Consider the following 23,485-nt stretch of genomic DNA (forward strand, 5'->3'; position numbering starts at 1 on the left):
CGTCGCGTTACGCAGCCTCGAAGACTTGGCCGTACGCTACAAGCTGGCGGAGACGGATGATATGACAGAGTCGTTGCGGCAAACGCTGTTGCCTCTCTTGTTAGCTAAAACCTCGTTCCCGACCTGCTTCGCGGATGCCCTATACAGCTACTTACGGCAGTGTCAACGATTGCTGGTTCAAACACCGACGAAGGACGACTCCGAACCGAATTGCGAGGAATTTTGGACATCGTGGCATTCCCCGGCGTCTCTCGTTGTCGACATCTCTCCGTCCCGTGGGAAAAACACCCGCGCGCATTTACCTCGAGCGCTGCTGCTGTACATGCCTGGCGAGCGGAGCAATGTCGAGTTGAAGCTGTCCGCCTGGGGGGATATCACTGCGTTCGTCGACACTGATGTGGATAACGTTGCGCTGCGTGAAGAGCTGACCACGCTGATAACGACCAAACACAAGTTCGTATTGGAACTGCTAGACGCAACACACGCAGAGGCGGCGCTCAACTTGGTGTCCCAGCTCATCAACGAGTACGCGCTGCTGTCTGTGCCTGAGTGGTATTTGCTGGCTTCATTTGCAGTGGCTACAGCGATCGAGAACGGCAAGCTAAGCGTCATGGATAGGATCGCAGTATTTCCCTCCACAGACCGGAAACCGCTGAGCCTCGTCGTGCGCGGTCGAGGGGATGATCATGCAATTGAAAAGACCGTCAAGCACCAGCTCGTTGAGGAATACGGCGCGTCTGAATCCGTCGTATCTGCGTTGACGCGCGCTGTGTTGGTCAACCACCTTCAGGATCGGCGTGATGGCTGCTCTGTCGTTAGAGATTTATCGGACCTCGTACACCATTACGCGGCAATCGAGGAGGTCGCTTTGGATGACGCAGAGCGACACCAAATGACTGGCAGGCTTCTTCAACTGCTGGACGACACACGCAACAGCATTCATGAAAGGGTAGATTCCCCACGCGACGATTCTACCAAAGCGGCGGAGCTGTCTGCAGAGTTGCTAAGCGATCTGCTGTCGATCGGGGAGTCGTCGTTCGCTCTTCTAGCGCACGAACCAGTCGAGGGATGGCTGCAGAGATACTCGATCAAAGACAGCGAAGCTGCGTGCGAACGCCTGTGCTCCAGCTTCTCGCAAGTGAGCGGTCTCATTACGTCTCTGCAGGCTACAAGCAAGCTGCACAGAGACTCAGAGGCGCTGTTCTTCCCTTGGCGATCGTTCGACGTCGAGCTAGTCGCTCAGTTGTCCGCATTTGAAGCGGCTCACAGTCATCTCAAGACTCTTCGATCAGCTCCAGCGACAACAAGCGTCCAACCAGCATGGAACCGCCAGCAACAACTCGCGTCGCTGGTGCGAGGCTTCATACCGTTTGACTGGATAACGAGCTTCTTTAGGGGAGCTGCGTGGCCTCGTCGGTCCAGCGGCACCGTGTCGGTGGGTCAGATGCTGCTGCTCATCGCGTGTCGTGTCGGGGTGTTGGTGCGCTGCCTCCGAGGCGATCTAGCGTGGGCTCTCAACCTGGCCGTGGTGGGCGACGCCTGTGGATTTCTCCGAGACATTCGCAGCTACACCGCCACTCAGTTGGGTTTGCCATTGTCGGCGTTGACGCTGGTTCTCGAGTTGGACTCCGCCTCGGACGCCAGCGATGCGTCCACCACAGACGACGAGAAGAAGACGAAAAAGAAGAACAAGACAAAAGCCCTCGCTGTAGTGAAACACTTGACCACCTCGCGCAGTGCTGACATCCGCCCAAGTGATTGGCACGGGGCCGTGTTGCATCATTCCGACGGCGGGGTCGAGTCGTGGGGGATTCGGGTGGAGGGACTGGCACTCGTTGAGCAAGCTTCAAAGACTACAACGACACTCTACCCGTTGCCAATGTGTCGGATCATGTGCCAGCCGCGGAGTGAGTCCCAGTCTGCAGTCGAAGCACCGGTGATTCTGCTGCCGTCGATGTCTCCGTATCAACCGGCACCCTCGATCCATGAAAGACCAGACACCGAAGGAGAGCGTGTCCTCCTCGGTCGATCCATCCACTCGGTTGTTGACATTGACGCCAACATCGCTTCTGGAGAGAAGGTGGTGTATGCTGTCGGGGTCCCTATTTTCCCGGACGATGAGCTCAACGACAACTAAAGGCAGTTTATAGCTATGATATTTGGGTGTGCTCTCACACGTCTCATGCTGGTTCTTGTGGAGGAGGTCAGGTCGGAGTTGAAACTGATGTCGCGAGCACTATTTTAGAGCTCCAGACGGTCAAGGCCGCGTTCATCTTGCACCTCCAGCAGCTTTGCGGCAACTAGTGTAGTTGCAGAGTGATTAACCACCAACTGCCCGAGAAGGTCGAGTAGCTCGTGCCTTTCAAAGTGTCACGAGAACGCCAACGTGACTGGATCCTCGAGCTGCATGGCCCCTGGTACAGGTGTCTACCGTTGAGCGTGACTTTGAAGGCGAGGCAGCTTTGAAGTCGACAGACATGAACAAACTGGATGAGCTGGAGGACCTGTCATGGGCCGCAGAGCAGCCTCGACGCTTGACCATCACGGTCACTCCGTCCCACAAGTCGCGCAAGTCCGTGGAGTTATCCGTAGAGGACTCGCAACTGGTGCGTCGGACGTCGATGCTGCTGGCGAGTCCTGCAGGGCCCGAGGTGGTTCTATCGCACGCTGAGATTCAGAGAGCGGAGCGGCTCCATCGCTTCGGATCCAAGTTCTTCGGAGCCTCACACACAGCCAGCGGGCGTCGACGACGCGATGGACGGAGTATGCGCGCAGGCCGCATCTCGAGTCCGTCGCTCTCTTCTGTGGAGGACAAGGACCATCACGACGACGAGGACAACGAACATGATAAAGACTCAGAGGTGGTGGTCAAACCGCTTCGACATTCGTGGCCGCCGTGGCTTGAAAACTTCCGCCAAAGGCTCCGAATAGCTGTAAAAGCTCAATGGTTTCGCTCCATTCTGTACCTCGTGGTGGTCGGAGATCTCTTAGTGTTGGGGCTCGATAACGAATACGCCACGGGGTCAGCCCTAGCGCAGCTGGATATCACATTAACCGTCATGCTGCTCATGGAGGTCGTACTGAAGGTTATCGCCTTCGGGTTGTGGGGCAACAAGGACGCGTATTTCCAGCGCTCTCGCTACCGATTCCTGCAAGTCGGGCTCTTACTCATCAGCTTGATATCGTACGGACTTCCAGGTGGGGGTGGCAAGTGGAAGGTGCTGCGTGGACTGAAGACCGTGCGGAGTTTGACGCTTTACTCCGGACTGAGGCGAATTCTCAAGGCATTGGTGCGCGCGATCCCCTTTCTAGCAAATGTCGGTACATTGTCAATGTTTGGGCTGCTGGCGTTCTCGATATTTGGGCTGGAAGCGTACAGCGGCTCCTACAGCGAGCAGTGCACCATCCCCGCGATGGACGAGGACGAGTATGCTCTGTTGTATGGCTCTGCGTCGGCGTCTGCAGCATCATCTATTGGCACGATGGCGATGGAGGCGCTTGAAGCCATTCCGCGCGTGTATTGCTCCACCAACTCGAGTTGCGCCGATAACGGGCAGATCTGTCTGGCCAGGGCGCCGCCTTCAAGTCACGTGAACTTCGACAGCGGGTTATCATCACTGTTTCTTGTGTTTCTCGTCGTGGCGCAGGACGGCTGGGTGACGGACATCATGAAGCCCGTGATCGAGGCGTCGTCGTTCTTCAGCGTGCTCTTCTTCGTGGCCATCGTCGCGTCCATGGTGTTTCTAGTGGTGAATCTGTTCGTGGCCGTGATCACCACTGCGTTCATGAACTTTACGATCGATGAGGAGAGCGAGAAGGAGAAGCCCCACTTCATGGGGAAGCTCGACCCCCAAATGGAGGAGACGCACGTGAATATGATCATGGGCGCGACGCTCGTCATCGAGGAGACGATAAGCAGCGACGAAGGAGGAGGAGGAGGAGAAAGTGGAGGCGCTGACCCAAGTGCAGTAGAACAAGCCACGCCATCTGAGCCAGTAGACGCCAGCAGTGACAGCTCCTTCCTCGTAGCGCGCGATACCTCCTTCTCTCGAACAAGTTTCGCCTCAATGCCCATTGGATCCGTAGCGGATGAGGACTTGATCCCTCCATCTCGAAAACGGCGGCCAGCGAGCGCCCCTGAGTACAGCAAGACCGTGAACAGTAAACAAGACTATCTGAGTCTGCTGGCAAGGATGCATCAGTGGCAGTCTCTGCGCAACTTAACAGTGGAGACCACCATGCAGCTGATCCAGAACGGCGTGCTGATGGAGGAGATCATGGGGCCTCTAACGCGCACGCTGCAGACTGCGAGCGGAGAGCCGATTAAGAGGTTGTCCGACACCGCAATCGCTACGGCCAGGCTCGCTACTGCGCGCAAGAAGGCGCTGACCATGGAGGCGATCCCGGACCTCGACGTGCTGCACTTCTCCACGTCCACCCACGCGCTGGTGATGCAAAACACGGCGACCACGAGCCCCTTGTTCATCAAGTTCCAGCGCTTTGTGCTGTCCAAGAAGTTCGACGACTTCATCACCGTCTGTATCCTCCTGAACACGCTCTTCTTGCTCGTGGAGTACCCAAACATGAGCTCGGAGCTGGACCTCGTGCTCTCAGTCAGCGAGTACTTCTTCGGCGTGATATTTCTGAGCGAGATGCTCATGCGCATCGTGGCCATGAGGGGCCTGCGCATCTATCTGAGCAGCACGGAGCGCGTATTCGACATGGTCGTGGTCTTCTGCACTTCGGGGAACCTCGTGCTCAACAACTTGGACGTGAGCTTCAGCGGCCTCAACAGCGTGTCGTCGCTGCGTACGCTGCGTGTGACGCGCCTCATGATGAAGTACGAGGGCACGCGCAAGCTGATCCAGTCCGTGCTGAAGTCCTCGCGTGGCGTGCTGGACGTCGTCGTGTTCATGCTGATCTTCCAGGTCGTCAACAGCATCATCGGCATGCAGCTCTTCGGTGGCTCGCACCTCAAGCAGAAGGACGGCGAGGTGCCGCGCTGGAACTTCGACACCTTCGGCCGGTCCTTCCTCACTCTGCTGCAGGTCATCACGGGCGACCAATGGTCCAGCATCGCGTATGACGCAGTGGACGCGGCCGACCCGCACTGGTTCATGGTCCCCTTTCTCATCCTCAACTTCATCGTGGGTCAGTACGTGCTGCTCAACCTCTTCATCGCCGTCATCCTCGAGAACTTCTCCATCTCGGAGGAGGAGGCGTACCAGCTGCAGCTCGCGCAGATCATCGCCATCCCCAAAGAGCTCGACATCTACGAGAAGATCGAGGAGGTCGGAGTGCGCGCGTTCCGAGAGATGGATCAGCTCGAAAACGTCAGCAATGTCAAGCTGCGCATGTTCCTCGGCATGGACGACCGGAAGGAGGACATGGCGCAAGCTGGCCAGCCGGATGGCGACGCCTGCAACATCCAGGGCAGCAGTGCTAGCCCTCGAAATGGGGTCATAGTCTCGCAAACACGCAACAACAACCATCGGATGAGCTCGCAGCGCGTCTCGGCGTGGAAAAGGTTGTGTCGGGAGGTGGTTATAAACGTCTGGTTCTCGCGCTTAGTGCAGCTGATGATCGTGGTGAGCTGTCTTTGCCTCGTGCTGGACGAGCCCCACCCCGAGATGAGTATGTCGCCTCCGAGCGAGACGTTCGACTTCGCCATTACGACCATGAGCCGCATCGCACTCGTTGTGCTCTTCATTGAGTTTGTAGTGAAAGTCGGGGCTTCCGGTTTCGGCTTCGAGTACTTGCGCGTGAAGATCTTCCACAGCGATGAGATGCTCGGCTACGTGCACCGCCAAACGTACATGGAGAACAGGTGGAACCAACTCGATCTGTCGCTGTTGCTGCTGGCCGTAGCGGACGAGATCATCACCACCAACGACCCGGCCATCACAGCGTCGAGCGTCTTCCGAGCTGGGCGCGTGCTGAGGCCGCTGAGGATGCTGAACCACAACCACGAGATGAAAGTGATCCTGAACGCGGTAGCGCGCTCGCTGCCCCACGTAGGCAACGTGCTGGCCTTGTGCTTGATCGTGTACATCATCTTCGGTGTCGTGGGGCGCTCCCTCTTCTCGGAGCAGTTCTACTACTGCAACGACAGTGACGTGGCCACAGCCGCAGAGTGTATCGGCTTCTACTTGGTGTATCCGGACGGCGTCTTACCACTGCAAGAAGCTGCAGCTCGAGGCGCCCCTGGTGACCCCATCTTGATGCCTCGCGTGTGGCAGAACGCTCGCTTCTCCTTCGATAACATCGGGGCGGGATTCCTCACACTTCTGGAGATGACGTCGCTCAAGTGGGTCGACAAGGCGTTCGCTGCCATGGACATCGCTGGCTACGGCAAACAGCCCGTGACGGATGCGTCGGCCCAAGCCGCCATCTTCTTCGTGCTGTACATTTACGTGGGCTCGCTCTTCGTCATCCGCCTCTTTGTCGGTGTCCTCGTCGAGCAGTTCCAACGCAACAACGGCACGGAGATCCTGACTGAAAGCCAAAAGTCTTGGGTGGACCTGGAGAAGTTCATCCTGCTGCTCAAGCCACTCAAGAGTATACCGCGCCCGCGTCTCAAGATCCAGGCTAAGATGTACGACCTGTGCAAGCACCCCTACTTCTCGACGGGCATCTCCATCGCGATAGTGCTCAACTTGGTGCTGCTGCTCGTGAGTCCGCGGTCGGAGGACGGCACTTCGTTGTCGTTCAAGATCATTGAGATCATCTTCTTGGGGATTTTCACGCTCGAAGCGACCATCAAGTGCATCGGCCTGCGTCAGTACTATTTGCTCCAGCCCCAGGGGATCTTCGAGGTGCTGATCCTGAGTGGCTCCATCGTCGCGTACTTCTTCGCCACGGGCTACCACTCGATCATCCAGGCCGGCCGCATCTTCCGCATGATGCGCGTGCTGCGCTTTGTGCACTTGAACCGCGGGATCTACACCGTCTACCAGACTTTTCGGGCCTCGCTGCGGCCGCTGGGCCAGATCTTCTTCCTCATGTTCATGATCTACTTCATCTTCGCCATCGTGGCCCGCCAGCTCTTTGGCGGAGTGCGATACGGGCCAGCGATGAACTCCTTCTCCAACTTCCGCACGTTCGGGTCGGCCACTTTGCTGCTGTTTCAAATAATGTCTGGAGACGACTGGCACCTGACCATGACGGATCTCATGGTCGAGAAACCTTTCTGCGCCGAGCGGATCAGTGCCTCCACTGGCCGCGTGTACTCGGACTGCGGGAGTGTAGCGGGCTCTGCGTTGTTCTTCATCACGTACGTGACGCTGGTGGTGTTCGTGTTCCTCAACCTCTTCATCGCCGTCATCCTGGAAAACTTTCGGAGTTGCTACCTCAAGAGCGACGTGTGCTCGGTCTCGCTGCTCGATTTCGAGGCATATCGCGAGGTTTTCCTGCGCTACGACGTGCACAACACGGGGTGCTTCCCGTTGTGGCAGCTCGCGAGTTTCCTGGCCGAGCTTCCTCCGGGTCTTCGAATCGATGCCCACCGTCAGCGTACAACATTTCTACAGCTACGAACACAGGCCCAAGCGCAGTGGGGCCCGGCCGCTGATGGCCGCAAGCGGCCGTATTTCAACGAGTTGCTGCGGATTCTGTGCATCCATCAGCTTGGGATCCGATCGCTGCCCTACGAGCAGCAAAGGGACCGCGTGAAGCAGATCTTCATCTATCGGGCCAAGGTGGCGCAGATGCTCGTGGACTCGTACGTCAAGGGGTATATCCAGCGCTGGCGAGCGCGACGAGCTCGCTTGGCTCAGCTGGCACAGATGAGGGTGGACAGAGGCACCTCGACAGCGGAAGACGGCGGAGTAGGAGAAGATGCACCATCGAGTCCGAGCAAGTCTCTGGCCAAAGATGTTCAAACCCAAACGGATCGACGGCATCGCCACCATCGCCACCGACATCACCACTGCCGAAAGCATCGATCCCAGGAGCGTCGAAACGAAGAGGAAGCTGCGATCCCTGAGGTCGATGCGAGTCTCAACCATGAAGAAGCAGCTTCAGTCATCGACGTCCCCGAGTCCAATGGCTTTGATCACCTTGAGGCTCACCAAGAAGTGTCGCCTTCCAAGATTCAAATGCCTCACACTTTGCCGCCGCTTGTGATGAAGCGAGAGCTGCCTATGATGGACGCTGCGCCAACTGGAATACTGGGAGCGCTGTTCCCTGTGTCGCACTCGAACAAAGTACACCCGTCGTAGGCCTACCCAGCAACAAAGGATGGATAACACACGTGAATGGAAGAACTTGCTGCAAAACTACATACTCTATTCAGTTATCTAACGACGGTCGGTCTACTTGGCCGCAGCGCTAGCGACGAAGTCCTTGGCCAACTGCTTGACGTGCTCCACGTGCTCGTCATCGCCCTGGTCCTGCTCGAACTGCATGTACTTCTTGAAGAGGAACTTCATCTTCTTGGCCGAGAAGTCCATGGCCAGCAGGCGCTCGAACAGCGCGCGCACGAGTGCGACGTCGCCGAACTTGATCTCCTTGTCCAGGTACACATTCCACAGGTCCATGCGCTTCGGGTAGTTGGCCAGGATGCCCTCGAAGATGGTGCGGGCTTTGTCCAGCTCGCCCTGCTCGTACAGGAGCTGGCCGTACTTGAGGATCACAGGCAGGTGCTTGTGGGCCGACAGGCTCTTGAGACTTCGCTGCAGGGTCTCAGCGGCCTCAGCAAACAACTTCTCGCCCACCAAGTACTGGAGCGAGCGGATCCACGTCTGCTTGCTGGTGCGGAACTTCTTCTGCATCGTGGCCAGCGTCTGCTTCACGTCCTCGTGCTCGTCGGCGCGCGCGTAGAGGTCCACCAAGTGCAGGTACACGCGCTTCGGGTGGTTCACCTGCAGTGCGCTCTTGAAGACGCGCAGGAAACTCGCGTCGTCACCGAAGTCGTGCTCCAGGTTCATATAGGCCACCCACACGTTGAGCTTCTCCTTCTCGTCACGGAACGACACCGCCGACGTGGCACGGACGGCAACATCGCGGGCCAGATCCACCTCCGTCAACGAGATGTGGAAGGCCATGTACTGGATCCACAGGTACGAGCTCTGCGGCGACACGGCCAGCAGGCGCTCGTAGTCGCTCGCGCTTTGCGGGACCTCGTCGCTGCTGGCAAGAGCCTTCTCGCGCAGCGCCACCCACTCGTCGCTCTGTAGACGGTTCTTCTTTGACTTGGACGACTTGGCGGCCTCCTCCTCCTCGTCATCCTCGTCTTCAGACGAAGATTCGTCGTCGTCCTTGGCCTCCGTCTTCTTGTTGAGCGCGTTCGAGAAGCCGTCCCAGCTGAACTCAACAGGGGCAGCGCCGCTCGCGTCCTCGTCTTCCGAAGAAGACTCGTCGTCACCAAGGTCAATCTCCATGGCCACGGGCTTGGCGACCTTCTTGGCCGCGGGCTTCTTGGCAGGAGTTTCCTCCTCGTCCACCTCCATGGCCTCAGCCTCCTCGTCATCACTGTCCTCGGCCTCCTCTTCGTCGTCCGACTCCTCTTCCGAGCTGCTCTCCTCACCCTCGAAGTACGAGGGCTTCAGGCCGAACGACACGCGGCGGCCGTCGACCTTGAGCACCTTGGCCTTGACGTAGTCGCCCTCCGAAAAGATCTGGTCCAGCGGCTGCGTGACCTTCTCGTCGGCAACCTCGGAGATGTGGCACAGGCCACTGATCGTGCTCTTCTCGATGCGAACGAACACGCCGTACGTCTGCACCTTCGTGACCGTGCCCTTGACCGTCAGACCCTCCTTCAGGTCGTTCCACTTGAACACCGACACATCCTCCGAGACGACAGACGCCTTGAGGCTCAGCTCCAGGCCGCGGTCGGACTTCTTCGTCACACGGCCAGCCACCAGCTTGCCGGTAGGAAAGTGCTCCTGCGGGTCCTTCACGAAGTCATCGCTTAGGTCACGAAGCATGACACGCGCCGTCGTGTGGCGGTCCACGCGCACGAAGCAACCGGTCGTAGAAGTCGACGCCACCACCGCAGGCACCAAGTCACCGACGCCACGCTCAGCCGGCTTGGACGTCTTCTTCGCGTACTCCTTCGGGTTGGCCAGGGCATCCTTACGCAGGGACAGGTCGATGTGGTTGTTGTTGTTCGAGAGCACCACACAGCGCACCACCTTGCCGGCAGCGAACTGGGGCAGCTCCAGCATGTTGTTCTCCCACTTGGCCAGGAGCTCGGTGACGCACACACGTCCGAAAGTGTGGGCACCCAGCTGCACCATGATGGAAGGCGGGCGAATTGCCGATTTCTTTTTGGAGATCACACCGTTGATGATGCTTCCGGGCTTCACCACGGCCTTGTCCTGAGCCGACGACGAGTGAATCAGCGACAAGTCAACCGTCTTCTTCTCATCGTCAACCTGCAGCACGAAGCACTTCACGCGCTTGCCCACAGGGAACTTGTCCTGGAACGCGCGCACCACCTCCACGTCCTCCGACACTTCCACGCAGCTCAGCGTGCCAGTAACGTTGCTGCTGAGCTTGATAGTCAGCTGGTCCGCACCCTGGTCCGAGACGATACCATCCACCGAGTTGCCTTCCTTCAGAAGAGCACGGCCCGCGCTGCCCTCCAGCCAGTCGGGGCGGACGAATCGCTGAACGTCAGTCACCTTCTCATCGCCAGCCACGTCCTCAGTGCGCAGCGATAGTTGAATGGCGTGGAACGTGGCCGGGTTCTCTTTGCTGACGGGCTTGAGCTTGTTGGCTCCCTTCGCAGTGACAGCAATTACACGGCCGGTAACAGCGGCGTTGACCGAGTACTTGTCGAACGGGTGCGCGTGGCCATATTTCTCGTCAATTCCATCGACATCGACAATCGAGACCGTCGCGCGAACCTTTCCCACCTTCTTGCCGGTCTCCACTCGGATCTCCATCGAGTTCTCCGAAATGCCAGCGATGACACCGGTCAGCGTGTTGCCAAGCGTGAGATCGTTCGGCGAGTACTTGGGCAGCTTCGACGCCGATTTACGCGTATCCTTTTTGGCCTTAGACACCAGCTTCTCCTCGGCGAGCGCCAACAGCACAAGGTCATCAAACGGCGTCGAGTTGGAGCCGCTCTTGAGTGTAGACTGCACCACGCGGCACTCCACAGAGGCACCGACCTCGATTCCGAGTTGGCCGCTGGTCTGCGACGGGCACCAGAAGTCGCACAGCTCAACAACGCCGAAGTGAAGCAAGTCGGCGTTCTGAGCGTCAGGGAACGACACCACCGCGTACTTCTCCGTGGGGCTCACGGCCACCACCTTAGCAGCCTCGATCTTTCCGCCAGCCTTCACGCGCTGCTTCTGCTTGCGCGAGCGCTTCGAGCCGCTCTTCACCAGCGACTCATCAGCAGCAGCGTAGTAGACGTTCTTGCTGAAGTCGTAGTCCGTCAGCAGCAGCTTAACGCTGTCGCCTTCGTCCCACTCGTTGTTCTTCTCCGTCACCGAAGGCACCAGCACCGTGACAGTCTCCTCGTCCTTCTCAAGAGCGAAGACAGCACCGTACGGGCGGACGCCGACGAACTCAGCCTTCTCCGTCTTGCCCAGAGCAAACGAGGCCTTCTTTGCAGCAGCAGCACTGCGCACCGCGGCTTGCTCGCGAAGGTAAGCCTGGAAATAGGCAAGGCGCGCCTTGTTGGTGGCGTTGGTAACCTGCACGAAGTTGCCCTGCTTGAAGCCAACAACAAACTGCTTCTTCGCCTTGTCCACGCTCTCAACAGAGCACGTCACAGTCTCGCCAATCTCGAACATACCCTCTTCGATCTCCGAGACAAACTCCTCCTTCAAGAAGCCCTTAGGGGCCACCGCCACAAGGTTGTTCAGAAACTTAACGAAGACACCCTTGGCCACGTTCACAGACGTCACGTAACCAATAAGAACGGCGTTCTCCTGAACGTCTCCGAAAGTACGGGGCAGAATGGCACTGCGCGAGGCAAACTCAAGCAGCAGCGGCTTCTTCGAGAGCGTCAACACGCCATCGGACTCCTGAGCGACAACGAGCAGAGGCTCCGAGATCATGTCCCCAGCGCTGAAACCCTTGACGATTTCATCCACCAGCGAAGTTTGGCGCGGGAAGTCCGTCAGCTGCACGAACGGGAGCACGCCCTCCATGCCATCCGCAGTCTGCACGCGGAAGCACGTGGCCTCCACGTCCGTAATCTTGACATTGGTGATAGTCTTTCCCACAAGCTCCGCGGCAGTCTCCGGAGCGGCAGTCGGCGCATTACCAGACTTGTTCGACGTCGTGTCGAACGACAGCATCAAACGCTTCTTGCTCGGGTCACAACGCGTCACGCGCGCCTTCACCACCTGGCCGATCACGTAAGCCTCCTCCAGGTTCTCGATGCCAGCCTGCTGGAGCACGGCCATGGGCACCAGGCCGTACACGTTGTTGTAGAAAGTGACGATCACACCGTACTCGGCAATCTTCGTGATGTAACCGTGCGCGATGAGGTCCATCTTCGCTTCCTCGAAGGAGCTCAGGACGGGCAGCTCCGACGCAAGCAGGCCCGACTTCATGGTCAAGAACGTCTTCTTGGCCTCCAGGTCGACGTGTAGCACACGCGCGCTCGCGACCTTGCCCACCTTGTACTTGCCGTTGTTGTTCGCCTTCTTGTTCAGCAGGAAGGCCGGCATGTGCTGCGGGTTCACCAGGCCACGCACGCCCTCGCTGATCTCCATCAAAATGCCCCACGACTCGACCGACAGGATTATGCCGCTCACCTTGGTGCCGGGTGCCAGATCCTTGTGGCGCAGCACGGTCTGCGAAAGCGCGCTCTCCTTGCAGCTAATGTTCACGACGGCGTCGAACGGCGAGAAGCCGAGCACGCGGCACTTGATGCTCGAGCCCACCGTGTACTTCTTCTCCAGCTTGTCCACGCGCTTGTCCGACACGTTCGAGATGTGCACGTATCCAGGCGCGAAGGCCTTCCACTTGGCGTTCGTGGTGGACTCCTTCTTCTCGCTGGCGTCCTCCATCTCGACGTCCTCGTCCTGGCTGGTCTTGCTCTTGAGCGACAGCAGCATGCCCACGCCGGCGTCGATGCGCTCGATGGTGGCCTCCTCAATAATGTCGCCCACCGAGTAGGGCGAGTCGGGCACCTGCATGTGCACGACGTGCGGGGCAATGGACAGCGTGATCTGCTTGGCGATGTAGTCGATGCTCATGATACGCGCGCGGGCCTTCATGCCCTTGCGGAAGGACTCCTCCCAGCCGCGCTCGCAGGGCAGACTCATGTGGTTCTGCTCGACCGTGGCTGTGAAGAAGGTGAGGAACGTGACGCTCAGGCCGTTCTCCAGCACGTCCTCGACGCGGACGTTGAGCAGCATGCCGGGCACGAGCTGCTTGAGCGTGAACGAGTCGCCGCGCGTGACGGCCTTGACGACCGTGCTGCGGTCGATGGTCACGGTGGCCGTGTTGGTGTGCGCGTTCATGGACAGCACGCTGACCAGCAGGTGCTGGCCCTTGAGCACGGGCGCCGCGAGCTCCTTGCGGGGCACGAAGGCGTGCACGCCGCGGATGCCCAGGTTCACGATGGCGCCGTGGTCCTCCACGGACGAGACCGTGGCGTGCAGCGACGCGCCCTTGGTCAGGCTGGCCACGCTCAGTTCCGCGTGCAGCAGCGAGGTGCGCAGCGACAGCTGGATCTGCTTGCGCTTGTCGGTCTTGGACGTGGCCAGCACCACGCAGGGCACGAACTGGCCCACCTTGAAGATGCTGCTGAGCGCGGGCAGCTGCTCCTGCTCGTCGTCGGGCTGCGCCCGCTTCTGCTTCTGGCTGGCCAGGAACTCGTGGAACTCGTCCGAGCACTCGGCCAGCGCCACCGTGCCGTTGAGCTTGTTGGGCAGGCTGATCATCAGGTCCTGGCCGTCCGTGACCTGGCGCACGCAGCCCAGCAGCAGCATGCCCTTGCGCAGCGTCTTGAAGCTGAGCAGGGCGGCCTTGGCGGCCTTGGGCTCGTCCTTGCCGGCCTTGGGCACGGCCGCCTTGGCCGCTTTCTTGGCCTTCTTCTTGGGCTGCTCCTCGGCCGCCGCGGCCACCGCCGCCAGTCCGCGCTTGCCGAACAGCGCCTCGCCCGGCGCGCCCGCGGACGGCGCGGCCACCTTCTGGCCCGAAGCCTTGGGCTTCTTGCCACGCGGGAAACTCGTCGCCGCTGCCACCGCCATCGAGCTCACTCACACAGGCTAGTTAGACGCAGGTCGTAGGCGGAATCAATGCGGAATGCGGCAATGCGCGGCGGCGGCAACGTTTCGATGGCCGGCCAAGACCAACGGTTGGCTCACATCTGGATGCGCACCTAGCACGCACCTAGCACGTACTTAAGTGGCCGGCCGCCTTGAGTTGCGTCTTGAGTTGCGCGCGTGGGCCGGCAACTGAAGACGTCGCTAAAGTTGTTGGGTACTAAATCGAGGTATCAGTCATCCGCTAAAGTTGACGTATACCTTCGAAGGATGAGCCCGGGATACCGGTACATTGCACTTGTCAAGACGCACGTCTGGAGCGGGGATCGTCGCTGTGGGCCGTGCCCCTGCTGCAGCCGTTTGGGCACAGACCTCTACACGATACGCAAGAAGGTTGTGCAGAGATCTCGGCAGACAGCAGGCTGGTGTGCTGCTGGGTATCGGCAAGAACGACCCTAACTTCGCGGACGACTACCCATTATCGCCGGGGTGTACGTGACGCTGGCGGAGACCGTGGGCGGCTCGGCCGGCGACACAAGGGCGACACGATTGCTGCGACTCGGACGTCCACTGGCTGAGCGCCCTCAAAACCATAGGATCTTGTCATCGTCCCCCCCCCTCCCACCACCACCTCCCAGCAGTATGCGCCGACTACGCGGTCACACTGGTGTTCGCGCTGTTCGCGCCGCGTTGCAGGCGAGTGTGAACGTTGTCGATGACTACCCCCTGCTCAACCCGTAGCTAATGCACGCGGTGCCCGAGTCCATCGCGCCCATGCTCGTCGCCGCGTTCATGACCGGCGCCATGTACAGTACCTTCAACGTCCACGAAGAATGAAGCACCGTTGCGCGACTGGAAGCTGCCTGAGCAGCGCCTCCACGAGCTTATCATTAGCTAACAGCGGGCCCGAGCAGCAGTGCCCAATGATTAACGGGGAAGCGGACCAGGTAGGCCTTCTCCTCCAAGGACAATAACTTGGGAAATGGGCCCCACTTGGCGCACCGCCTCGTGTTACGTCGACGGATCTTGGTACTTGTCCATGCGGCCTCCTCAGCCAAAGCACCAACCCCTATGCTTCCAGCTCTCCTCAGTCGGGACTACCTTCTGCTGGCCTGCGACTCGGCATCGTGCTTCCCCAGTAGACCGGACCACCAGTTTCCCCGATGCCAAAGCACAAGACAACGAGGGTCTCGGAGGAGGGAGGGGGGGGCATGAAGCATGAAGACCCCCCTCCCCTAATTCAGTCGTGACGACCTCGTACTGCTCGGCAAGCCAAGCACCCTAAAGCCATCGATATCAGCAGCGACCTGCTGTAACCCCACCTCCACAGTCCAACAGCCATCCCAGCCCGAGCTCGCCACGAATTCAACTTTCATGGGCCCTTCGCCTTCTTTTGGGAGCTTATCGCCCTGGTCGAGCAACAAGCCACAGCAGACGTGCAGGGTTGCTGGCTGAGGTAATGTTGCCGAAGCATTTGGCTCATGGAGGTATGTCGCACCGATGTCTTTACAACTGCGGGTCGAAGGTACGAACCGGGTAGGATATTCCGCCGGCATTTCCTGTCGACGAAAGCATCGCTAGATGAGCACTCTGACGACGAGATTGCAGCGCGAGATTAATTATTCTAAAGCTGCGGCAAGTCAATGCTTTTTTTCGGCAATTTCACAGATGAGATCCAATCGATTGATTCAGCTTACATACTCACGTCCACATCAAGCCTTCGCATCCAGCCTTTTCAACCGAAGGAGTAACGTCGAAAGAACGGTGATGTTTCTCGAGATGCCGAAGTGTCCGGTCTGGGCAATTGAATATTGTTGTGGCTATCGGTCTTACAGACCAAGACGCATTCTTGTTCCCTCCCGGTCGGGAGCCCCGACCTGGTCGGGCATCGAGTGCACCACTGACCAACCATGACGTCATCGCTGCAGCGTCCTCCGTGAGGTGAGGCCTCCCCTCATCGTCGACAAAGACGACCACCGAGGTGGTCACCTGCGCGGTCCTGGTGCGGCAGTCTTCAACTGGAGGCGACCGACGACCAAAGCTGGCATGAACGGAAAGCAAGGTCCGAGTGTTGACGAGGGAGTTGCGGCCACCTCATTTCGCTGGCCGACCAGCTCCGGTGTAATGGCCCGGAGTGGCATCTCCGCAGGAGACTGCGCGCTGCTGCAGGGTGCGTACACCGGGAGAGACAGGGTCAAGGGATGCCGCGAGGAGCTCCGCTGCCTGCTCGGGCTGTCGCGCGCCGAGACCTTCGCGTAGCACGCACCCATCTTTGGCGTCGAGCAGTTTCCAGGGCTGACGCAGGCCGTCGCAACTGCGACCGCGCTCCTCTGCGAGGCAGTCGCCGGTCCGGCCTCGCCGCCTTCAAGTGGCTGTCATTGCAGGCGGGCGGCCGCGGCGACGCCGAAGGCACGGAAGACAAGCTGCTGCTGCTGCCGGCTCCTGTGGGTTGGTAGCTGCAGTTTGGTAGATCTCGTCGTCGCTGGCGCTGGCGCGGATCGATCTGTTTACCACGTGACGAGACCGTCCGCGTTATCAATTCGGTCAAGAAGAGTCCAGTTGGGGTCATGGCAATTGAACGCTTGTCAACGCTACGTCTGGCACTGCTGAGTCAAGGTAACTTCAACTCGATCGCTGTGGCTCAAATGGCGATCCTCTAGCAATGCGGCTTTGGATAAACGGATAGATAAATGGATGGAAGGGAGGCCGTATGTGTGTGTGCGTGTGTGCTTTACAATGTGTGGGTTCATTTTCCGTCCAAACGTCCTCTTTTCTTCCTCGATAAATACCTACGTGTGTCCCCTCCTTTCGCTTCGAGGGGGAATTGGATCCGGCAGCTACCGTCGCTCGGATCCCTGCCGTCGTCGTGCTCCTAGGCGTATGATAGTGTGTGTGTTGGTCTCTTGTCTAACTGATACTGCTGGTGCTGGCGGCGCTGGATCATATACAGTCCAGCTCGGAGAAGGTCTCGCCCGAGGCCGGGTCCATCATCCAGGCGCTGAGCTCGCACGGGAACTCCTCGTCGTCGCCCTCGGCCGCGACCTTGACGAGCGTGACGTTGACGACGGCGCGCACGACCTGCTTGCCGATGTCGAGCGCGAGCAGCTCGGCGCGCGGCATCTTGGCCTGCTCCTCGGAGAGCACCATGGCGGACTTGAGCTTCTGCACGGCGTACTTGCCCGTGAAGGCCTTGGGGAACTGGAAGCGGCACACGGGGCACGTGCTCTGGCTCTGCAGCCAGGACGAGATGCACGGGTAGTGGAACGAGTGGCCGCAGGGCAGCGCGACGTGGCCGTCGCACGGGTTCTCGCTCATGCAGATGACGCACTCCTCGCCCTCGTGCACCTCGGCGGCCTCCTGGCTCTCGAGCTCGTCCAGGATGGCCTGGTCCGCGGGCGACGAGCTCTTCAGCCGCGGCGAGATGTAGCGCATCATGAAGCGCACCCACGTCGTGGACCGGAACATCTCGAGCACGTCGCGCGTGACGGCGCCCGCCGGCGCGTGGTACTGGACTTCGACGCGGACCGAGATGTTCATGGGCAGGGAAGCGGTGTCCGGCTGTGGCTCGCTCGTGGTTGCTAAGGTGGCGGCGTCGACCGGCGAGGTCTCGACTCTCTCCGGCGCGGAAAAGCGAAAGTGAGCCTGGGCGATAGGCAGGCAGACACGGCAGCACACCCAGCAGCGCCCAGGGCAGGACTTACGTACACAGTCTATTTTCGGTGATATCTTGGAGTTTGTATAGGCAGCCCATCACCCCACAATGTGACGACCTTCCCGCAGGACGGATGTCATCCGCGGGAAATGGCTTTGCTCCGCTGCGCTCCGCAAAGGCAGTCGCTGCGCTCCTGCGATAAAAAGATTCTCTCACCTGGCGAGAACAGTGCTCGGCTCGCTGGAATGCTCGTCGCTGGGCCCGCCTCCGCAAATACCGCGCGGCCCTGTACGCGGGCACCCCGCGCGGGTTTGCTGCGGCTACGCTCCTCGCAACCGCGAGCCTCCGTTGGTCCTCTTCTATATCACATTCACCCCCCCCTCGACCCCCATCAAAAAAGACTGTGTACGTAAGCACTCTCCAGCGCCCAGCGCCAGCAGCCGCCGCCCGAGCGAGAGAGCCTCCTCCGCACCTCTTTCCTGCCGTCTGTCTATGGCCGGGCCCGAGCAGTTTCGAAAGAAGCGGGCTTTTAACCACGCAGGCGCCGCGCCAGAGTGGGACGCCCTTCTTATCGGGCCGAGGCAACCTACACTTGCAGGCCGGCCGGCCGCAGCGCATTCTCACGCCGCTAGGCCTGCAGAGCTTGGCCGAGGAGCTGCGCTTCGCCAGCTTGCTAGCCTGCCAGCCTCGGCGGAGCGGAGACAGCGGCGTCGGCTCGAAAATGGCGCGGCTGGCCGCGTTCTGCGCCGCCGGCTGTCATGCTGGCGGTCACGGGCGCAGCTTGCTTGTCACGCGTGGCCTTCGGGAGACTTTGCTCTCAGCTTGAGAGGGCCGGTCGTCTCAAGCCCTCACGCATGGGCGCTAGCGCCCGCGTCTTGAGCTCATGCTTACTGGTAATGCTCGGCCGCACTAACGCGACCGCAAGCGCGAGCCAAATACAGTAGAGAAGAAAAACTCTTCTACATGCACAGTGAATTATTCCGGGCGATTGCATGGTGCTACATAGCTAGCAAGCATGAGTCATGATCTCGCCCGCCGCCGCTGCCGCCGGGATGACGCCCGTCGAGCGGGCAACTTCAACCAGAGCTTGTCATGCGGCCCGAAAGCCATCCGAGACAAATCTTCCGCGGCCTGCGGGGCCCGCACCTGCCTGCGAGGTGACCGCCGGCGCTGCTTGGTCGGTCGCGTGGTCTCCGCTGACAGCGCGGCGCTGGCATTCGTGTTGGGGCCTCCCGGGCAGTTCCTGGCTCGGCCGCGCGGAGTCAACGAGCGCTGGGTCGTCCTACGCCTGGCTAGTGAGTAATGATCACCGTGGGACGACTCGGAGCTGCTCGGCGTCCAAGAGACCGGCGCGCGCGATCCAAGTTGAGCTGGGCCCTCGGACAGTGCAACGAGTTGCAGTTTGCTTTCACCAGCAGCTTCGCGCAGAGATCGCCAAGAGATCAGATCGGGGCGTCGATTAGAAAATGGTCCAGCAGAGAAGGGGCCCGCCATCCAGCAGCTGGCCGCGTCTCGGCCCGCGGCGGCGGACATTTCCGGAGCGCTGGCCGTGTCATCTCGGTGATACGGTGGCCCCGGCCAAGCGGCCAACGCTCGGGCCAGCGCGCCAAAGGCGTTAGTGCCGAGCTGAGATCACCTCCGCAGATGACATTACGCCCGTGTTACTCATTTGAAGCAGCCCGCGACACCGCGCTGGGGTAACGAGCACTACGCAGGCAGTCACCGCAGGCACGCCCTAAGGGGAAAAAGTCGGAGCTTACGAACCGGCCGCTTGGTCGTTCGCGGCCGCATTCTGCTCATTTCTGCTTTTCGCGCGCTCGCTCGCTCAGACTGGACTAGCACCAAGCAAATCTCGGACCAGGCAACGCGGCAACGAATGGAGGTGACGGTGCGGGTCGAGGTACACTACTGCACGCCGCCAGATACAGTTCTCGGCGACGTGCTGCGACTGCTGCGCTCGTGCACGTGGGCGGCCTTCATGGCCAGGCACATCGGGCCCCGGCTCGAGAAGGTCTCGCCCGTGGACGCGTCCGCGCTGGAAGCCCTCGACCGCCAGTGGCGGGCAACCGGCCGATACGATGCATGCAGCAGCAGCAGCAAGTCCGTGGACTGCGTGATCTGTATGGACGCCAGCAGCGAGGACGCCGAGCAGGACGGTACTAGTCGGCACCGCTCCAGGAACTGGGTCGTGCAGCTACCCTGCGGACACAACTTCCACCGCCGCTGCATTCGCTCGTGGCTGGAGCTGCAGAGCACGTGCCCCATTTGCAGGTGGCAGTTCCCAAAGGAGTTCGCCGGCAGGTTCATCGTGCGTCGCGTGCAGTCGACTGCGGTACTCCCGCAGCCCGTCCGCTCGTGGCCGCGCTCCCACATCGCGTTAGCCCCGGTCGGGGGCCACTCGGTGCGTGTTGAGGTGCTTCTCACGCTCGAGAAGGCGGTTGCGGTGCCGAGCCAACCGTGCGAGTTGGCCGCCCTCCTCATGGACGAGGCCAGCGGCGAAACGTTTACCGAGGTGGACACTAGTGTCCTCAGCAACCGGATCGCGTCCACCCGATTTGCCACGATGGACGCGGCCAAGGTCAGCGACGGGCTTTCCTCGTCGCGCGTGGCGCCGAGGGAGACGGGCAGAAAGCGGCGCTGCTGTCGACGAAAGCAGCAAGCCGAGGTGAGCAAACGGCAACGAGTCGGCATCGAGAAGTAGTACACTGTACGTAGTTCAGATGCGGTAAGAAACGATTGAGTACACACACGGTTGAAAGCAACGCCAAAGCGGTGCCGCTGCCCCAGCCAGCAACTGGTCCGCTCGTCCCGACACTGCTCGCGCCGGGATCCTTGCGCTCTCGAGAAAGACAGCGCATGTATCCGTGTCAACCTTTTCACCGCCCGATGGGGCCACACATTGTCGATCCCTGGCCCCGCAGCGAGGCTGCATCGGAGCTAAAAGCTGCCCGACCAGACAAAAGGGATCTCGACGGAAGCAGCTGTACACCGCGCCGCCCCGCATTGTCGACGACGAAGTTTATCCGGGGCAGTGAATGCATCACCACCCGTGACGGCCGGAGCGCTCTGCCCCGTTCCTGGTGACGCATCGGATCCCGTACCTCGCGGCCAAGCTGCTGCAAGGATACACCCGGCCTGGCACTGCTCGTCCGCGCAGCCCACGCTATCTCGGCCCGATGGCGTCGTCACGTGAATCGTCCGGCGGCGTCGGACCAAAACGTCAACGACTTGGCGCAAACTTCAGCAAGCGATTAAGATGCGGCGAACACCAGGATGTCAAGGCAGCTTGCATGCGATAGACTGCCCGCGCGCTCCCACCTTCCGCACCCCGCCGCTTGCTTTAACTGGACCCACTGCGCCGTCTTCAACGCCGCAGTATCCTCGCAGCCGCCTTGGTTCGCTTCGGATCGCCACATTTCAGGATTCGCGGCGGGGCAGGAACAGCACAACAGGAATCAGCTACAGGAACAGCTACATATCAAAGACTCTAGCACACAGGACGCCATGGAGCTGCAGCTGAACGTGACCGCCCGCTACACGCCGCAGCGCTCCGAATGCGTTGGCGACGTCCTGCGGCACTTCGAGAGCCCCACGTGGGTGAGGCTCGTATTGAGACAGGTGGTGCCCCAGCTCAAGCGGATCTCGCCCACCGACCCCAAAGCGCTCACCAAGATGGTGCGCGACGCCGAAAGAATCGGCCCACCCGCTGGACAGGAGATCACGTGCTCTATCTGCATGGCCAGCTCGCCGCTGTCCAATTTGGCCACCTCCACGCTGCAGTTGCCGTGCGGCCACCGCTTCCACTGTGGCTGCGCGCAGTCGTGGCTCACACGCCGGAGCACGTGTCCATTGTGTCGCTTCCAGCTACCAAAGGCGTACGCGGGCACATTCGCCATTGCGGCCGTGCAGTCGACGCTGGTTTTGCCGCCAGAGCACGACGGTCTCACGTCGTCAGAACTACTGAGCCGCTCAGTCGGTGACGAGACGCTGCGTGCCGCAGTGAAGATCACCATGGCCCGGATATCGCCATTCATGAAGCGGCCACAACCGTGCCAAGTCAGTGTGGCCATGGTTCACGCCAACGGTTCATCAGCCGACACATCCACGAGCTGCCATGGCAAACGCCGAAGAAGGGAGACTACTACATCGGATGCCCCGGAAAATATAAGGGGTGTCGTCAAGAGAGTGCGGGCTACCGCGTAAAGCGGGTTAGCGGATTCGATTCTCCTAGTTAAGTGTATTCGTAAATGATCGAAGGCCATCCTAATGAAAGCAAACTCCATCGATAGTCAGCGGAGTTGGATAATTATCGCGATGATAACCAGCCACCTGGCCAGGTTCGCGTTCATTGCGCTACAGGAGCTCTTCGCCGCTGGCGTCTCATGCTGCACATCGGTGCCTACCTCTCGGTTGCCAGCACTAAACGCCGGCATCATCGGTGCAGGACCCCCCGCCGTCGCCGTGTCCTTGAAGCTTTTGGAGCGGCTGCAGTCGATAGACTCGCAGAATGCACGAACGGCTGCGGAGGTGATAGCGGAGCGATCCGAATCACTCACTGGGAGCGAGTCGTCATCGCTAGGAGTCTTCTCATTCCAAGCGTACCCATAGTCGTCGGCCGATCCACTGCTGTTGCCCTGGCTGCCTGTGCCGATGTTGATGATCGTGATGGTGTTGCCGATGTTGATACCGTCCAGGTTCGTGACGACACTCGACTGGATGGCTGCAGACTCGGCCTTGCTATTGCTCGCGCTGCTGCTTTGACTGCTGTCACTGTCATCTTCGTCGTCGTCGTTGTCATCCTTCGAATCCTCATCGTCGTCATTGTCTTCGTCGTGGTGCTCGTGGTCACCATGATGCTCGTGGTGCCCCCACTCGTCTCTATGAGGAGACCATCCACGTTGAAAGCGTGGACCAGGAGGCCCCTCAGGCATTGCATAACGCGCACCCTGGAGACTCCCGTTCCGTCCATCGAGCACAGATAAAGCGCGGCGGGAACTGGGGCTGCTACGTGCCCTAGTGATAGCCATGACCACCAACGCCACTCCAAGTGTTGTGCCGACCATTACCAGAAGTCGAAGGAGGCAGTACCGCGTACCCGAGCTATTGTTGTTGGGCATAACTTGCTGGAGAGCACACGAATCGGTATCTGAGGCGAACCAAGGAACCTTCTCGAATGTCCATTGCCCATCAATCGCTATTCACTTCCTGCTCGTCTCGCGAATGTAGACTTATCTGCTACCATCGCTCAAAACTAGCAAGATACCGCGACACAATACACACAGTCCATTGGCTCTCAGTAACGACACCACTACTGCGTCGAGTCTTCTGACGTTTCTGACGAGCTCGCCGAGTTTTCACGCGGACGTTTGAAGCGGGGGCTCGTGGGGGGCCTAGGAACCGGTGGGGTGCCGTACTGTCCGATGGCGTATGACTTCTTCATACCGGCCATACATCGGCGCATAGCGATCTTGTGGTCTACAATGGGGAACGGGTAGTCCTTGCCGATGAGGCAGCCAGCAGCATGCTGCACCGTCATGGGCGCCCTCCACGGCTCATAGATATACTTGACTGGCATCTTGCTTAGCGCCGGCACATACTTCCGAATGAATAGGCCTTCAGGGTCCCATTTCTTACCGAAAGTTGACGGGGAGTACAC

The 23,485-nt window shown here is 59.9% G+C and overlaps 6 protein-coding genes across 6 annotated transcripts; 3 read left to right on the plus strand and 3 right to left on the minus strand.

Annotated features, from left to right (window-relative positions):
- Positions 1 to 2,477: 2,477 nt before the first annotated feature.
- PHYSODRAFT_245827 (hypothetical protein) lies at positions 2,478 to 8,219 on the plus strand (the record flags this gene model as incomplete). The annotated part of the gene is made up of 1 exon (XM_009524741.1): positions 2,478 to 8,219. One exon carries the CDS (start codon positions 2,478 to 2,480, stop codon positions 8,217 to 8,219), a length of 5,742 nt encoding a protein of 1,913 aa, XP_009523036.1.
- A 93-nt stretch (positions 8,220 to 8,312) lies between these two features.
- PHYSODRAFT_490560 (hypothetical protein) lies at positions 8,313 to 14,162 on the minus strand (the record flags this gene model as incomplete). The annotated part of the gene is made up of 4 exons (XM_009524742.1): positions 8,313 to 9,431; positions 9,502 to 9,503; positions 9,527 to 13,716; positions 13,795 to 14,162. The coding sequence occupies 4 exons, from the start codon at positions 14,160 to 14,162 to the stop codon at positions 8,313 to 8,315; spliced, it is 5,679 nt and encodes a 1,892-aa protein (XP_009523037.1).
- Positions 14,163 to 17,117: 2,955 nt separating this feature from the next.
- On the minus strand, positions 17,118 to 17,714 carry PHYSODRAFT_328447 (hypothetical protein; the record flags this gene model as incomplete). Its single annotated transcript, XM_009524743.1, has 1 exon — positions 17,118 to 17,714. The coding sequence occupies one exon, from the start codon at positions 17,712 to 17,714 to the stop codon at positions 17,118 to 17,120; it is 597 nt and encodes a 198-aa protein (XP_009523038.1).
- A 1,991-nt stretch (positions 17,715 to 19,705) lies between these two features.
- PHYSODRAFT_492968 (hypothetical protein) lies at positions 19,706 to 20,530 on the plus strand (the record flags this gene model as incomplete). The annotated part of the gene is made up of 1 exon (XM_009524744.1): positions 19,706 to 20,530. The coding sequence occupies one exon, from the start codon at positions 19,706 to 19,708 to the stop codon at positions 20,528 to 20,530; it is 825 nt and encodes a 274-aa protein (XP_009523039.1).
- An 803-nt stretch (positions 20,531 to 21,333) lies between these two features.
- Positions 21,334 to 22,032, plus strand: PHYSODRAFT_313038 (hypothetical protein; the record flags this gene model as incomplete). The annotated part of the gene is made up of 1 exon (XM_009524745.1): positions 21,334 to 22,032. One exon carries the CDS (start codon positions 21,334 to 21,336, stop codon positions 22,030 to 22,032), a length of 699 nt encoding a protein of 232 aa, XP_009523040.1.
- An 86-nt stretch (positions 22,033 to 22,118) lies between these two features.
- On the minus strand, positions 22,119 to 23,404 carry PHYSODRAFT_328450 (hypothetical protein; the record flags this gene model as incomplete). The annotated part of the gene is made up of 2 exons (XM_009524746.1): positions 22,119 to 22,707; positions 23,244 to 23,404. The coding sequence occupies 2 exons, from the start codon at positions 23,402 to 23,404 to the stop codon at positions 22,119 to 22,121; spliced, it is 750 nt and encodes a 249-aa protein (XP_009523041.1).
- Between the last annotated feature and the right edge of the window lie 81 nt (positions 23,405 to 23,485).

This window comes from Phytophthora sojae (assembly GCF_000149755.1).
Source record: "Phytophthora sojae unplaced genomic scaffold PHYSOscaffold_3, whole genome shotgun sequence".
In the NCBI taxonomy this organism is placed as follows: domain Eukaryota; phylum Oomycota; class Peronosporomycetes; order Peronosporales; family Peronosporaceae; genus Phytophthora; species Phytophthora sojae.